A 16,199-nucleotide genomic window follows, 5' to 3' on the forward strand; every position below is an offset into this window, starting at 1 on the left:
TCTTCACTTTGGTCCACTGAGATTTGCAATCAATAAAAATGGCTATTGAGATTGTCCACCATCAATCATTTTGGTTATTGGGTGAAAAATTATGTTAAAAAGGATCAAAATTACAAAATTATCCTCAATTTAATAAACAATATGCCAAAATAATTTGATCAAAATTGAGGGTATTCTTATCATTTTATTCCTATTTTATGGAGATTTTTTTGCAGAATGATCAAAATGATTGATTGTAGACAAACTCAAGGACTAATTCTATCTATTTCAAATCTCAGTGACCAAAATAAGGAGTTATGTAAATCTCAAAGATTATTTTTAGCAAAAAAGCCTTTATGTATTGTTGCTATTTTTTGGAACTTTTTTTACAGAAAAATGGAAAAGATATGAATAAGTAGGAATTCTTGTAACATATACAAATACTACAGGTGTGGGAAGTTATGAGTAGGTACTTTTAGAGCGGTGAACAAAAAATGCAGGAGTCATTTGTTTTTTTTCTAGAAAAGAATTATTTTCATCATTTCGGCTAGATTTTTTGTTCATTTTGGCCTGCTCTCCTTCTTGCCTATGCTTAAAGACTTTTGGGTTAAGCTACAATCTCATTGCTTTTAAAAGATTAAGAAACAAAAAGAAGTTGGTGATGGAAATCAAACTTGAACTGAAAACTTGTTGTATACACGTTGAAGACAAACTCTTCTACATGCTCATGAAAACAAATTCGTACAATACACATCAAAAACACTCTTTTTCCCTTGCTAATGCATGGAAAACAAACTTGTACAATACATATTGAAAACAAACCCTTTTCTCCTCTGTCTCTGAGGTTTGAAACCCGTTTACATATATAGCCGATTAAGAGGAGGTACATTATATAACCGACGCCTACCCAAATTTTCGTCAAAGAACTAAATGCACTAACCATTATATCATCTACTTATCACACTAATCTAATTACCTATAATCTAATTACCTAGCCCTTTTGTACCTAATTCGACCGCACCAGTTCCATTGTTGCCATCGCCATGATTAACTTGGGTTTTCGTTTCGAGCATTGCATTCGCTTCTCTCCACTTGTGGAACTTACCAAACAAGATCTCCATATCTTCTAGGGTTCTACCTTGGGTCTCCGGGTACATCGTATAAAAGAACACCCATGCAACAGCAGCAATTCCCCCGTAAAGAAAGAAGGCCCCACCCATTGTGATGGCCTTATACAACGAAATAAACGTCATTGAGAGGACCCCACTCACCACCCTATTCATCGCCACTCCCATACTGCAGCCTTGGGCACGTAGCTTCAACGGAAAGATCTCAGAGCTATAAACCCAAGTGATGGGCCCCAATCCGATAGAGAAGAGCGCGGCGTACGCTATTACCATGGTCAAGCACAGTGCAGTAGTCCACGTCATCTTAGCCCCGTGGTGTTGATCAATGATTGTAAGGGCGACACCAAGAGATCCGAGGGAAAATACCATCCCGGCAACACTAGATAGAAGCAACGGACGCCGTCCGATCCGATCAAGCAAAAACGTGGCGACCAGGATGAAAACGGTCTTGGCTAATCCAACGGCTACAGTACAGAGTAGCTTGTGGTCGGAGTTGGTTATCCCAGCCTTCTCAAAGACTCTTGGGCTGTACAAAACGATGGCGTCGATGCCCGAGGCCTGCTGAAAGAAATGGATACCGACGGCGCAGATTAAAATGTGACGAACTGCTGGTGTTGGATGGAGGAGCAACTCTTTCCAGACGTCTTGGCCTTTGCTACGTTTGGGGACCTGAACGACGTCGTCGGTGCAGTGCTCGGGGATTCCAGCAGCTTCTTTGATGTCCGCTAATCGAAGCAGAGCCTCCTCCTTGGAGTCTGAGGTTTTGTTGAGAACACGTGTCGCGTCCCCGAGCCGTCCCTGCATGACGAGCCAGCGCGGCGACTCCGGCATGGCTAAGACGCCTACGGCCAAAAAAACGGAGGGGACTGCGCCGATGCCGAGCATGAGCCGCCACCCCAAGTTAGTTGGGAGCTTCGAGAACGCATAGTTGGACACGTAGCCCAACAGTATCCCTACATTGACAAAGACCTATTATGCATTCACACAAATCAAATTAGTGAAAACATAATCAATTCATAATAAAAACAAAATCAATTCATATCTGCATTCCACAATTTTTTTTCTTTAACTAATAAATCATTTCAAGCTTTTCAAAAGTGATTTTCGCATCATAATTCTTTTTTTTTCTAAAATATTTTATTCATCTAGCATGTAACTTTCTTTAAATTTATACAATTCATATGTCAAAAAAGAGTAGTGTTAGGTAGATTGAGTTTGTAGACTAAATTTGCAATTAAATAATGTGTCCGCAATAAGAAATAAACACGTTAACTAAATAATAATCTAATCATCAACTTACATATCATTTAGTTTACAAATTTAGTCATCTTAACTATTACCCCAAAAAATAATAAGAGTGCATGAGAGAAAAAATTACAAATAATTATTTACAAAATTTTGTTTCCCTAACATTACCCAAGAAAATGAGTGCATGAGAGAAAAAAACATTGCAAATAACGCGTTATCCAACATTATCCTTTTATAATTATTCAAATTTTATAGTAATAAACTGTTAATTTTGTTTTCATGTGGAGGGAAAATAAAAGAAATTCATGAAAAACCACATAAAAGAAAAACTCCTGACATATCGAAATTCTTATATTTGTATAATGTTTTTAAGAATAATGTTGCACATACCACCCATTCGTTTGTAGCACCTTTCTACTAGAGGTAGGGACCACAAACTCCTTTCTACTAGAGGTAGGGACCACAAACTCATGTGAGTGCCATTTCTTTTAGAAAAATAGTACAAATAAATGATAAGAATAACATTTTTGTTTCTTAAAAATATTGAAGGCATGCATGTGGTAGGTCTCACCAACATGCTGCCTGTGCTTTGGGTTGTGAACTTGTGATAAGCTCTAGTACTATGGCTGTTTCGCTTTATGGAAAATGATATAGCGGTTATGGATGCATATAAACCAACCTCTGGGAAAGATGTGAGGAACCCACGAGATGACGCCGGCGAGACCTCGGCGGTATAGACAGGAGCGATCATGAGGGCGTACCCGATGCCGATCCCAGCTACAAACCGGCCGACCATTAGAAAGGCATAGTTTGTGGAGAATCCCATAAGAAGAGCTCCTGCAAAGAAAATAGCCCCGGCAAGGACTATGGTGTATCGGCGACCAATCCAGTCGGATGTTCTTCCGGCAGCGGCGGAGCCGAAGAGGGAGTAGACGTTTATAATACCGAGTAGGATCTCAATTTCCACGTCGGAAATTTTGAGGTCCTTTTGTATGTAGATTGCAGCTCCACTCATCACACCAATGTCTATAGATATATAAAACCAACATCAACACATGCAAAAATATAACTTTTGGAATATTAATGACAACGAATTGCTTCAATAAATTAAGAATTTTTTCTCGCGACTCAATTTTTATATTTATCATGTATTTTTATCATTAAAGCAAAAGTGTATACGACTACTTTGGAGGGTTAATAATAATTAAAAACAATCTAAGGAAGCAAAATTTGAAGTACATATCCTTACCATAACCCAGCAAGATTGAAGTCATGGAAGCCAAAATGGCACAACCAAAGGCGTACTTATTTCTTTTGGGTTTCTTTGGGGGATCAAAGTCTGAGAGGCCTCTGCTCCCGGTTTGTTGGCTGAAGACGGCATTATCTTCAGCTCTCCGGCCGGCCATCTTCTCAGAGAAAAGAGATGTGGAGGGGAAAAATAGATCCTAATATTTGCAGAGATGTAATTTAGGGCGAGAGAGAGAGAGAGAGAGAGAGAGAGAGAGAGAGAGAGAGAGACTTAAGAGGATATCAGATGTTTTGAGAACTTGAGATGATGAGGGCTTAAATAGACGTTAAAAAAGCTAACATCACTTAATAGCATATAAATAGATACGTGAGTCACAACTCCTCTACTAGCCACTCTGCATCTCTCTCTCTCTCTTCCCACCAGTTCTTCCATCCCTCTAACATATTCGTCCAACCAAACGACAAAAAATTATAAATTAGTAACAGTGTTTCTCCCGTTTTCATTTTCTACGTGGGGCGATGACCAGCCGACTCTTTCTTTAAAGATAACGTACTCATTTTGGATAAGAGAATTTACATATTTTACCGCAGCCTCAATTTTGAAATATTTTTAAGGAAAAATTAAGTTTATATCCCTCATTTTGCTATTCTCTTGATTAAAACCTTATTCATTTTTAATTTTTTATCAAGGTTATTGGGTATTAATAACATCATTAATTATTTCAATAATAAAATAATTTTATTTCTAAATATATTCATTCGGTTAAAAATGTTACAATTAATATATTTATATTTATGGCTAAATTTTTTATCATATATTTTTATTTTTAGTTTGTACCTATTTTTAATTTGCAAACCTTTTTTAATTTGTACCAATTTTCTTTTCAGTTTTAATTTGTACACATATATTAATTTCTTTTTGTGCCCTTATTTTTTTAAAGTTTTATTTGTATTTGTGTCCATGGCTAAATTTTGTATCATATATTTATATTTTTAGTTTGTATCCACTTTTAATTTGCAACCTTTTTTTTTAATTTGTAATTTTTTTTTTAGTTTTAATTTGTACCCATGTATTAATTTCTTTTTGCGCCCATATTTTTTAAAATTTCATTTGTACTCACAAGTTTTTAATCTTTTATTTGTACCCTAATTTATTTATAATGTACCTATTCTTCTTTATTAATGTACCACTTTTTTATATGTGAAATGTACCAATTTTTTTTTGTAAAATGTACCAATTTTTTTAACTCATGGATACATTCTTTTGGCATTTATTATTTCTTATTGTTACATAGTTTTTATCCATTTATTCAATCAAAATGTTTGAATTTTTTTTATTATAGCCGTTTCTAATAGTATTATAATGAGGAATTTTAAATTTATAGGATTATAAATCTCATAAAATATCAAACAATTAATGTCAAAACTATAAAAATATTAATATTAATAGTACTATAATGAGGTGTACAAAGTTAAGGAACTTTAATCAAACTTTGAATACCATTAAGGTTTTAGTCAAAGAGTGTTAGGGACTAGGAATCACATCCAAAGTATCCCTATTTTTAATTATGTGAAAAAAGAAAAATAGGAAACTCATTCACTCATTCAAATCAATACAATGTCAAGCCTTTTAACTATTAAAGTGATTGGTGTATGAAAAATGAAGTGAGAGATTCACCATCATCATGCTGAGGTCAAACACTCCAAGCCTTCGGATTAGTAGAGCATATTCCACCTCTAATAGGTGTGTAGCAAATTATAAATTGTAGTTTCTCAAGTTTATTTAGTAAAAAAAAATGAATCGCTGTAATATAAGTTATGTACAACTCAAATATCGAATGAGTGCTAACAAAAAAAAAAATTCAGAGAGTAATTCTATTTACTCCTGCAACACAAACATATACTATTATTGATACAGTCGTTAAAATAGGTGAATTCCAACCAGTTCTCTTATAATTTGTCTTCTGAATTCGGACAACTGTAGAAACCAATGACATTCGAAAGCTTTTGTGGGTTACAATGAAATGTCAGACAAAAAGAATAATGTTTTCCCAGCTCCTCTTTGTTCCACAAACACATTGGTGACCTCATTCGTCTCAATCCCTCTCAATAGTCTCTAAAGGAGTTCCTAATACACCCACAAAACTCGCTCACTCTCACAATTTCTCTCTCACTCGGTATACCCCCAAGATAAATCTTAATCAATTAGTCACACTCAAAGGACGAAGGTAGCTAAAGGCCCACTAGGGTGGCTGCCCAAAAAATTTGATGCTTACATAAAGGGGTAGAACATATTATTCATGCTCATTCGAATGAATATAAAGTAAAAGACATATATAACTTGAATTTAATATATTTAAGTACTTTAATTGATTAGTTGAAATTTTTTAAATAATATGAATAATGATAAGCGATGTGAAAAAATGCCTACAAGTTGGCTTAATGAAATTTGAGAAGAAAAAAAAAAGGAATGAAATTATAGAAAATATTCTATTATCATAAATCTTCTCAAGTAGAGCTAGATGTTAAGGTCACCCCAGCTAAAAAAAGTTTCGAGCTCTTTCCCTATACTTACACTAGATAGTAAACACATTACAGAATAAGCAACCCCAAAACATGAAGAAATTGAACTGAAATGTTCTGAACTTATTATGAAGGTGGGATTACACTCTAAATTCAATTAGCAATGAAGTGAATAACCCAGTTCTTTGCAAGCTCTTATAAGGTATGGTAAGTTTCAAATTTGAGACATTTCGTCACATCTTCACAATTCATAATCAAATAGGACTGATCAAGTACTAGTGTGCTCATTTTCAGAGTGCGGGAACCAGTGAGCACCTTTTGGGTGATCGGTGACCCGAGAGAGAGAGAACCAATTTCGCCGGCTAGTTTTGAAGACTGATCCCCCAATGCCACCGATCGGTCGTCAGTTAATTTCTACACCAAGAGGAGAATAACTACAGTCATTGAAATAGTAAGGAAATTACTACAGGAAGATGGTGAAATAAAGAGTGATCCAATAAAAAACTTTCCGAAGCTTTCAACCCGCTTCAAAAAGAGGCGACACACTATAAAAGAAAACATGCTAGCTACTTTTAACAGCTAAATCGGACATTAAATCAGATAGTTTCTCAAACCAAATATACTCATGTTCCTGGACAGTACACAATTTGCTTCGCTGTGTTCATGGGAAAATTTGACTTGGAAAAGAGACGAGACGCCAGGAAATATCTTGAAACATTTATGATATTGCGCAACGTTAAAAACATCTTCCTCCTTCGATGAACAACTGCTAAAAAAAGGAAGCAGCTGTACTTTGAAACACATTTCTTGATGAGATTGAAGAGCCCCAGATGGCTAGTATACTATTTGAAATGTCATCATAAATATTCGGATTATCATTCACATATCAATTTATTTGAATGATGTTCAATGTATAATGGCATATATATGCCCGAGGAAGAGAAATTACGAATTCATTAAAATAAGTCATCGTTCCAAATAATAATCAATAAGTTAATAACTATACCAGCGCGAGTAAAAATATTAATACTTCAGCTGAACAGAAAAGGGAAACGAAAAGGGGGAGAAAACACTACACTGTACATATGTAAATAATTCATGAAAAAGGGTAGTACACAGATGGAAAGAAAAATACATGATAAATAACAACGCACTAACCTTCACCACTCTTCTCAGTCCCCACAAATTGGAACTCATCCAAATCTTGATCATGAACATGAGCATACCAAACTAACACATTGCCCACCCAAACCTTCTTCTTAAAAGGAGGGTTGCACTCATTTTCATGAGGGTGATATATCCCAACCTCTAATGCTATTCTCAAGGTGCAAAATGGCAAATCTAACCTAACTTCACACCACAACCATTGATAATTTAATAATCCCAAGCTTGATTTCACTGCATCACAAAATTCTTGTATACGACGATCTGTATGTGGCAACACATTCAAAGGGGAAGTTCGTATGGGACTTGCATGCAAGGTGCCTACCTTTACTGCGAGTAAGGCGCATAGTGTCGAAATTTCTCCACAACTTAAGTAGGTGCCAGAAGCTTCCTAGACACAGTTTACTTATGTGAAAAGCTTGTCCTACTTAACAAAACATGTGTTCGCTCACTTCCTATCTAAGCATCTACTATTTTACTAGGAATACTTTGAAATATTTCAATTTTGGACAAGGCCGGTCTTGAGATTTTTGAAGCTTGGGGCAACCTAAAAGTACTATTAAATTTATAAAAAATGGAAAATAAAAAAAAAACGCATAATGTTTTGAACCAGGGACCTCCATGTTAATTTAAACATCATGAACCACCACTTCCAGTTAAACTTCTTAATCACTTAGGCAAATTTTACATATTATACCCTTATAAAAGGAAATTTGTACAAATTAGAAAGTAAATAACACGAGATTTGAACACATGACCTCCTAATTAATTTTAAACAACATAAACCACTAGTTCTAGTTAAACTTCTTAGTTATTTAACCAAATTTTAAAAATTTATACTCTTATGAAATTATATATGTATATAACACCCGAAATTATTTAGCTGCCCCCGATTTTTTTGGACCCTTGGACGATCGCCCAGCCCACACTAGGCCTGGGCTGGCCCTAGTTTCGGATTTAATCAAGAATAATATTTTAGAATATTTCAGCTTGGAAGCAAATATTTCTATCTAAGTTGCACCCCTAACCTCCAAGAATTGATTTGAGAATCTTTATTTATTTATTTTTTCAATTTGCAATTCCACCTCAGTTTTAAATTGTTTGAACATTTCAAAGGCTTCAGACTTGCGTTTTATAAGATACCCAAATTCATGCTTTGACGTGTCGTTAGTAAACGTGATGAAGTAGCTATATAGCCATTTCTTGCAACAGTGTTCATGGGATTATTATGTACGCCACTATATATTAGCTCACAAATCTAACTAGCTTGTTGGTTAACTCCATCAAATGGAACTCGAGCCATTTTCCCATGAGACAAGGCTCACAAGCCGGCAATGATTTAGAAGATTTAAGATTGATTAATCTCTACAGTATCCAAGCCTTCTAAACGCTTCTCACCTAAACTCATATGCAAGAATTGCATGCATCTCTTTCCAATTCGTTTGCTCCCACTGATTTAATTGAAACTCGTATTGCAGTATATCCCTCCATCCAATTCAAGAATATAATAGTGCGCCGCTAGCACTACTACAAAAGAGGCTATTAGTGGCGGTGTAAAAACCGACTTTAAAACCCAATTATTGTCGGATTTTTGATAAAAATCCGACAGAAAGTCGTGCAATATCGGATAGGTGAAGCGACACCATTGCTACCGTCACCAAAAGGGTATTGTCGTCAGTTAGTCCCTTTAATCCGCCACCAATAAGCAAAGTAATATAAAATAAAAAAGAACAATAGCGTCGCTTAAAAGCGACATCCAACATTACGTCGGTTAGAAGCGATGTTAAGTTCTAACATGATGACGGTTCTAAGCGACGTCAAGCAACAATTAAAGAATTAAAATATCAAACCTTGTCGATCCTAACCGACATCAATAGTTAAAATAATAAATTAATCAAACCTACTGTCGGTTCGAACCAACATTACCTAACATGTCAATACATGAAATATTTCTTGTGCTGTCATCCATAAGCGACACAAAATATTTTAATAATAAAAATTAATTAATTAATTAATAAAAAAAATTATGTAAAAAAATTTCCCAACATATTTTAGGCCAAAGCAAACATTAATAAAAATTAATAACAATTATCTACCATAAAAAACATTTTATATCACACATAACATACAAAAACTCATCCACCATAACAAACTCGACTGGTTTATCATTGACTTATTCTACAATCTTCAAGTAAAAAAAAAAAATTTATACCCTTATTCCAGAATTGGCAACAAAACCAGCAGAAAATGGTAAGAAAAGAGAACAGAAGTCGCACGAATCGGAATAAAATGTTTGAGAACGTCGCACTCTCGCAGAGTATAATAATAATACAAGAAATGAATAAAAAATCAAATCATTTGTGGACCGTAGTGGAAGATGTTGGGATCTGGGAAAAGTGGAAGAGGGTTCCGAATCGGCCGAGGAAGCGGCAGACCATCGTGCTTATGAAGGCGCGAAGCTAGCTGAATCAAAGGAAGTCCAGGCCGAGTGATAAGAGAAGCACCCAGGGAGAAGTACATCGTCGGAGCTGAGGTGTTCAAGATCAGGATAGCAGAGCCTACTTTTCCAAAAACACTGTCACCGGCGTTGCTGTCACGCTTAAGCGGTACAAACTCTGTGACACTGATGGTAAATTATAGGTTGAGAAAGAGGTATCCAACTACTGTCAAATCCTTCCGTATGAGCACATCCTTCATTTGAAGGACGATGTACGCAAGAAAGACAGCTACGATGTTGTTTTCGAGTCGCATGACCCGGCAGCTGATCTGAGTTGCAAGATTTGACGCGGCGGCTTAAAGAGGGACACTGTGAGAGACTTCAGCTGGTAGATTCTACGAGGATTGGCTCACTGCCACCGGAACATGGAGCACAGGGGAAGAAAGGGACGCACGGGGAAGATGGAGCACGGATGAAATGGGGATGGAGAATGAGAAAGACATATATAAAGGCACGAATGAAATGGGGAAGAAGGGGTTTAAATATGGATACTGAATTGGCGTTGGTTAAAACCGACATTGACTTCATGACGTCGAAATAAAAGTCACTAGTGTCGAAATAAATTAAGCTTGGTGTCGATTAAAACTGACATCAAATTCTGATAGTCTTTACTGATATGCACGTCCAATTAAATGAAGCATGACAAACTTTATTGAAGTTCAGGCGACGTCGGTTTAGTGAAACTTGGTGTTTGTTATAACCGACACTAGATTCTGACACACTTTATTGAAATACACGTAGTGTCATTCAACGTCGGTTAAAAACGACAGCACATCTAACACACTGAGACTGATTGTCCCCTTCCCCAATGACTGATTGAATTTCTCTTCCCAAGTCACTTTACGTCGCTTTTAACTGACACCACTCAATTAAGAGATACAAGCGGAAAAATTCCCGCTAAGTATTTCAAATAATCCGACCAATGGCGTCGGATAAAAGCGACACAAAACTATTTTGAAAAAAAAATGTTTCACCCAAAGAAAAAAAATAAACCATCGCTTTTTTTTTTAATGTTATCTCATATAATATTTTAAGATTTTAATAAATAAAATATGTAATAAAAAAAATAATTTTATGATAAAATATCATCACATACGAATTGAAACATAGTCTAATTAATACATAAAATAATTAATTAGACTATTTGATATCATCACATACTTTTCGACGGTTATAAACAAAAAATCACGTTACTTGATCTATAATCTTCTTGGATAAAGCTGTCTGTAATCTTCACACGCAACATCAGCTTTCCACATACCACAGACCACTTTTTCAAAGTGCTCTGACAGGGTAAAGGAATAGCATTACTACTTGTTGTTAAGGAGACTCCTATATATGTCAACCTCCATCCCCAACGGACAGACAGACCTGCAAAAATGCTCAACCCTTCCTCATATATGAGAGGGCACTCTCAACGAAGCCTTTCGAAATATTCAGCTTTCTTTCCCCCCGATAATACCTCTGCAAACAAGTTATACTAGAGCAAGAATATCTCATATCATCAGGGTTAAAAGCAAGAGTATCCCATATCATGCTTTTTCCCTGTCTTTTCCTTTGGCCTTGTTCTTACCTGCAAGACAAGGAGAAAGAGAGCAATCAGTCAGCACTTGGAATCAAGCTTCCAGCCAGGAACTGACTGCCTGGAACTTACTTACCTGGCATTGCTCTCGAGTACTCATCTTCAACATCTTATGCTTCCAGGGAAGATACCGCATCTGCCTGAGGAACAGATAGGGCAAGTGAGAAGGATACAAGGAAGCATGTGGAGACAAGCGTAACAGCACACGTGCCGATACATCCATTACTCTGTCAAAGCAAAAGTATCCCATATCAGTAGGGTCGAACGTACTATAGATTTGATGGACTTGTTTTGACCCTCAAATTCTTCAGTCGGCCTTATACTCTGGAGGAAACCAGAAAACCCTCCAGCTCAGTTCAAGAATAAGCCTGTGGAAAGTTACTTCTTCAAAAGCAAAAGTATCCCATATCATCTCTTCTCATTTTTCTTCTCTTTATCCTTCATGCTGCCTGCAAGATAGGGAGAATGTGAACAATCAGCCGGAGCTCTGATTGCTTACCTTGTCTGTCACCTCTTTCAGCAAATCCCCTAGCTCGGCAACTTGAGGGACTCCTACTACATGGTTTGTATCGCGCTTGACCAAGCCTGAAACTACAAGTAAGCTTCAAGTGAAATTGATACATTACCTTGTGCATCTCCACCAGTTACAGATACCACCCCTGGATGGAGGAAGAGTACTTCCAGAGAAGATGCCACATCTACCTGTGAGACAGATAAGGCAAGTCAAGACGATACCACATTCCGATACTTAGAAGTTTCGTGATTACGAGATCATTCTCCCACAATATTTCCTAATGTCATTTGTACTAAATCATTCACCTGTACTCACTAAAGGAAAGCTTGAACCTATGTACTTGTGTAAACCCTTCACAATTAATGAGAACTCCTCTATTCCGTGGACGTAGCCAATCTGGGTGAACCACGTACATCTTGTGTTTGCTTTCCTATCTATATCCATTTATATACTTATCCACACTAATGATCGGAGCAATCTAGCGAAGATCACAAAAAGCGACCGTTTTCGCTACCTAGGATATATCGTGCAAGAGAACGGAGAATTAGAGAGATCTCAACCATAGAATAGAAGTTGGATAGATGAAGTGTAAGAGTGCATCCGGCGGGTTGTGTAACCGTCGTAGGCCACTGAAGCTCAAGGGAAAATTTTATAGGACGGCAATAAGGCCAGCGATGTTGTATGGCACAGAATGTTGGGCGGTGAAGCATCAACACGTACACAAAATGGGTGTGGCGGAGACGAGGATGCTTCGTGGGATGTGTGGGCACACAAGAAATGATAAGATTGGAAATGAGGATATTCGAGGTAAAGTAGGAGTGGCCGAAATTGAAGGAAAGATGAGAGAAAATCGGTTCCGGTGATTTGGACATGTGCAAAGAAGGCCTACTGACGCTCCGGTTCGAAGATGTGACTACGGGACAGAGGTTCAGGGCCAAAGGGGTAGAGGAAGACCTAGGAAAACTTTGGAAGAGACTCTAAGAAAAGACTTAGAGTACTTGGTTCTAACGGAGGACATGACACAAAACCGAGTGCAATGGCGTTCTAGGATTCATATAGCCGACCCCACTTAGTGGGAAAAGGCTTTGTTGTTGTTGTACACTCCTTGATCCTATATGAATACAATGAATGAATTCGATCTTCAATTTAAAATATTTACACTAGTGGATACTTAATGAAAGCATAAATAAACTCTAAGTGTTAGTGAATATATCATTTTGATGGGATACGCATCATACGAAACTAATTTCAACAATCCAACCGTCAAACTTGTTTGTATATGCTTCGAGATCACATACGCCAAAAATCGCAAAAAACAAACATTCAGAGATCAAGTAACGGAACAAAACTTTTCGACGGTTATAAACGAAAAATCATGGTTTAGTGGTTATTTTAACTCCGATTTTGATGATTTTTTTATAACTATACTCCTTGACCCTATATGAATACAATGAATGAATTCGATATTCAAGTTAAAATATTTACACTAGTGGTTAACACAAAATCTTATGTCATAGTTAATGAAAGTATAAATAAACTCTTAAGTGTTAGTGAATCTATTGTTTTGATGGAATACGCATTCTACGAAACTAGTTTCAACGATCCAACCGTCAAACATGTTTGTATAAACTTCGAGATCGTATATGCAAAAAATTGCCAAAAACAAACACTCAGAGATAAAGTAACCGAACAAAACTTTCTGACGGTTATAAAATGCAAAATCACTATTTAACGGTTATTTTAACTCCGATTTTGATTATTTTTTATAGCTACACTCCTTGATCCTATATGAATACAATGAATGAATTCAATCTTCAATTTAAAATATTTACACTAGTAGATACCACAAAATCTTATGTTACACTTTAATGAAAGTATGAATAAACTCTTAAGTGTTAGTGAATCTATTGTTTTGATGGGATACGCATTCTACGAAACTAATTTCAACGATCCAACCGTCAAACATGTTTATATATATTTCAAATTGAAGATCGCATATGCCAAAAATTGCAAAAAAACAAACATTCAGAGATCAAGTAACGGGACAAAACTTTTCAACGGTTATAAAACGAAAAATCACGATTTAATGGTTATTTTAACTCTGATTTTGATTATTTTTTATAGCTACACTCTTTGATCCTATATGAATACAATGAATGAATTCGATCTTCAATTTAAAATATTTACAGTGAATCTATCGTTTTGATGGAATACGCATCCTACGAAACTAATTTCAATGATCCAACCGTCAAACTTTTTTGTATATGCTTCGAGATCGCATACGCCAAAAATCGCAAAAAACAAGCATTCATAGATCAAGTAACGGCACAAAACTTTTTGACGGTTATCAATGAAAAATCACGATTTAACGGTTATTTTAACTTCGATTTTGATGATTTTTTACAGCTACACTCCTTGATCCTATATGAATATAATGAACTAATTTGATTGTGAATTTAAAATATTTACACAAGTGGATACCACAAAATCTTATGTCATAGTTAATGAAAGTATGAATAAACTCTTAAGTGGTAGTGAATCTATTATTTTTATGGGATACGCATTCAAAATATTTAATAAAAATGAAAACTTATGTAGGCTACAACTGACACGTGGTGTGTGAGAAAATTTTGTATTTTTGTTTTTGAGAAATTTTTTTACTAGCATATTGGCACACACAAAGTGTGAGAAATTTTTTTATTTTGATTTTGAAATAGAAGGAGAGAGGAAGGGAGTGATAGAGAAAATAGTTAAAAATTATCATTAGTGTCGGAAAAAAGCGACACCAGTCTTCTTTAAACCGACACTGACATTATGTCGGTTAAAAGCGACACCGTTTTTTTAATGCGACACCACTATTAAAAAAATATTAAAATCTATGTCGGTTATAAGCGACATTAACAATTTATGTCGGTTATAAGTGATAGAATTCCGACACCATGTAAAGTAGGTGTCGTAATGTCTTAAGCACCACTATGTTTTATAAAAACAACACCAACCACCGACACAATAAGGCCTTTTCGTAGTAGTGTAGGTAACCATTGACTATTATTTCATTCTTAAATGTGTTGTCACACTTCAAATCACAATGGATCACAAAGTACCTATTTAAATTCAGATATGGAAGCGACACAATATTGTAAATACATATCAGAATGAAAAAGCACTATGTCAGATGAAGATTTTGCCATTGGGAAGCCTAAAATATGCATGCTTGTAGTGCAAACAGAAGCTTGTAAATCGTTTCCTATTCTCATGTATATTTGTCCTAGTTTTAGATTTCCATCCGCCTTCATGTCATGTAGTGTGTTACATACATGATAGTTGGCCCCTGATCAAGTATCTAAAGTTGGATAAAGTTTACTACAATCGTTGAACCAATGATAGTAAGGAAACTTGGATCAAAATTATCTCTAGGTCTAGAACAGCTTCTTCCCTAGATGTCCTTTAACTCTTTTGTTCAATCATTTGGTTATCGAGGTTTGATTGTGAATTATAACTGTAAACATGATTCTTCTCTATAGAAAATAAAACAAATTTTAATTAGCGAAAGTTATACTCTAATCAAAGTTCATAACTATAAGCATAAGATACCTAAGATGTCACAGATCTGAGAACTATTTGTTTACTTACAACCATAAGCGTTGTAGTGTTTAACATTTGGTAAGCATCCATACATTTACGCTTCTTGCACGGTCAGTATTTAGTGAACTTGTCTAATAGACAAACACATATTTATCCACCATGTGTCTCACACACGTAGCACGAGATCATGCTAACCTTAATGTGATATACACCGCCATTTTCATATAGTCAGTGTCTAGTTGACTTTCCAAACGACAAGGAACTTTTTTTAAGGATTAATTGATCTATAGAATACAAGTCTCCTTAGCCTAACCTCATTTAGGACATTGCTTCCATACCTTATACCATATCTATCATATAAGCCAAACTCATGAATGTATAAAGCATGTCATTTATTATTTGATTTAAAACAAGTTGGGAATTTTAGGGCACAATTAGGATTCAAGCATGCAAAGACAAATTAAAAAAATGTTCACCTTTCTCGGGAAAGCAAATCCCGCTCAAGTATAGAACAGCAACATAAATACTGCCTACAGATCTCGTGATTTCGTGAATTTGCGATATTTGTATTGAAATAGTTCTCAATAAATTCATCACTTCCTGAAGATAAGATTTCGATTATTGAGGCACTGCTTTTATTTGCCAATATCTGTTTCTTATCAACAACTGTTTGGGTTAATATTTAACTTTGAACTTAAAGGAGAGAAAGCCTAAAAGAGTTCTATAAGAGGA

General features: G+C 35.7%; 1 protein-coding gene and 1 long non-coding RNA gene across 2 annotated transcripts; both read right to left on the reverse strand.

The window, feature by feature from the left end:
* Positions 1-653: 653 nt before the first annotated feature.
* LOC103449825 (putative polyol transporter 1) lies at positions 654-4,017 on the reverse strand. The gene is made up of 3 exons (XM_008389148.4): positions 3,604-4,017; positions 3,034-3,380; positions 654-2,075 (listed from the first exon to the last, which is right to left on the reverse strand). Exons 1-3 carry the CDS (start codon positions 3,758-3,760, stop codon positions 963-965), a joined length of 1,617 nt encoding a protein of 538 aa, XP_008387370.1. The 5' UTR covers positions 3,761-4,017; the 3' UTR covers positions 654-962.
* Positions 4,018-6,073: 2,056 nt separating this feature from the next.
* On the reverse strand, positions 6,074-7,453 carry LOC139188335 (uncharacterized). Its single transcript, XR_011571707.1, has 2 exons — positions 7,284-7,453; positions 6,074-6,539 (listed from the first exon to the last, which is right to left on the reverse strand). It is a non-coding gene; the product is annotated as an uncharacterized lncRNA (long non-coding RNA).
* Between the last annotated feature and the right edge of the window lie 8,746 nt (positions 7,454-16,199).

Source organism: Malus domestica, chromosome 10, assembly GCF_042453785.1.
Source record: "Malus domestica chromosome 10, GDT2T_hap1".
Classification (NCBI taxonomy): Eukaryota; Viridiplantae; Streptophyta; class Magnoliopsida; order Rosales; family Rosaceae; genus Malus; species Malus domestica.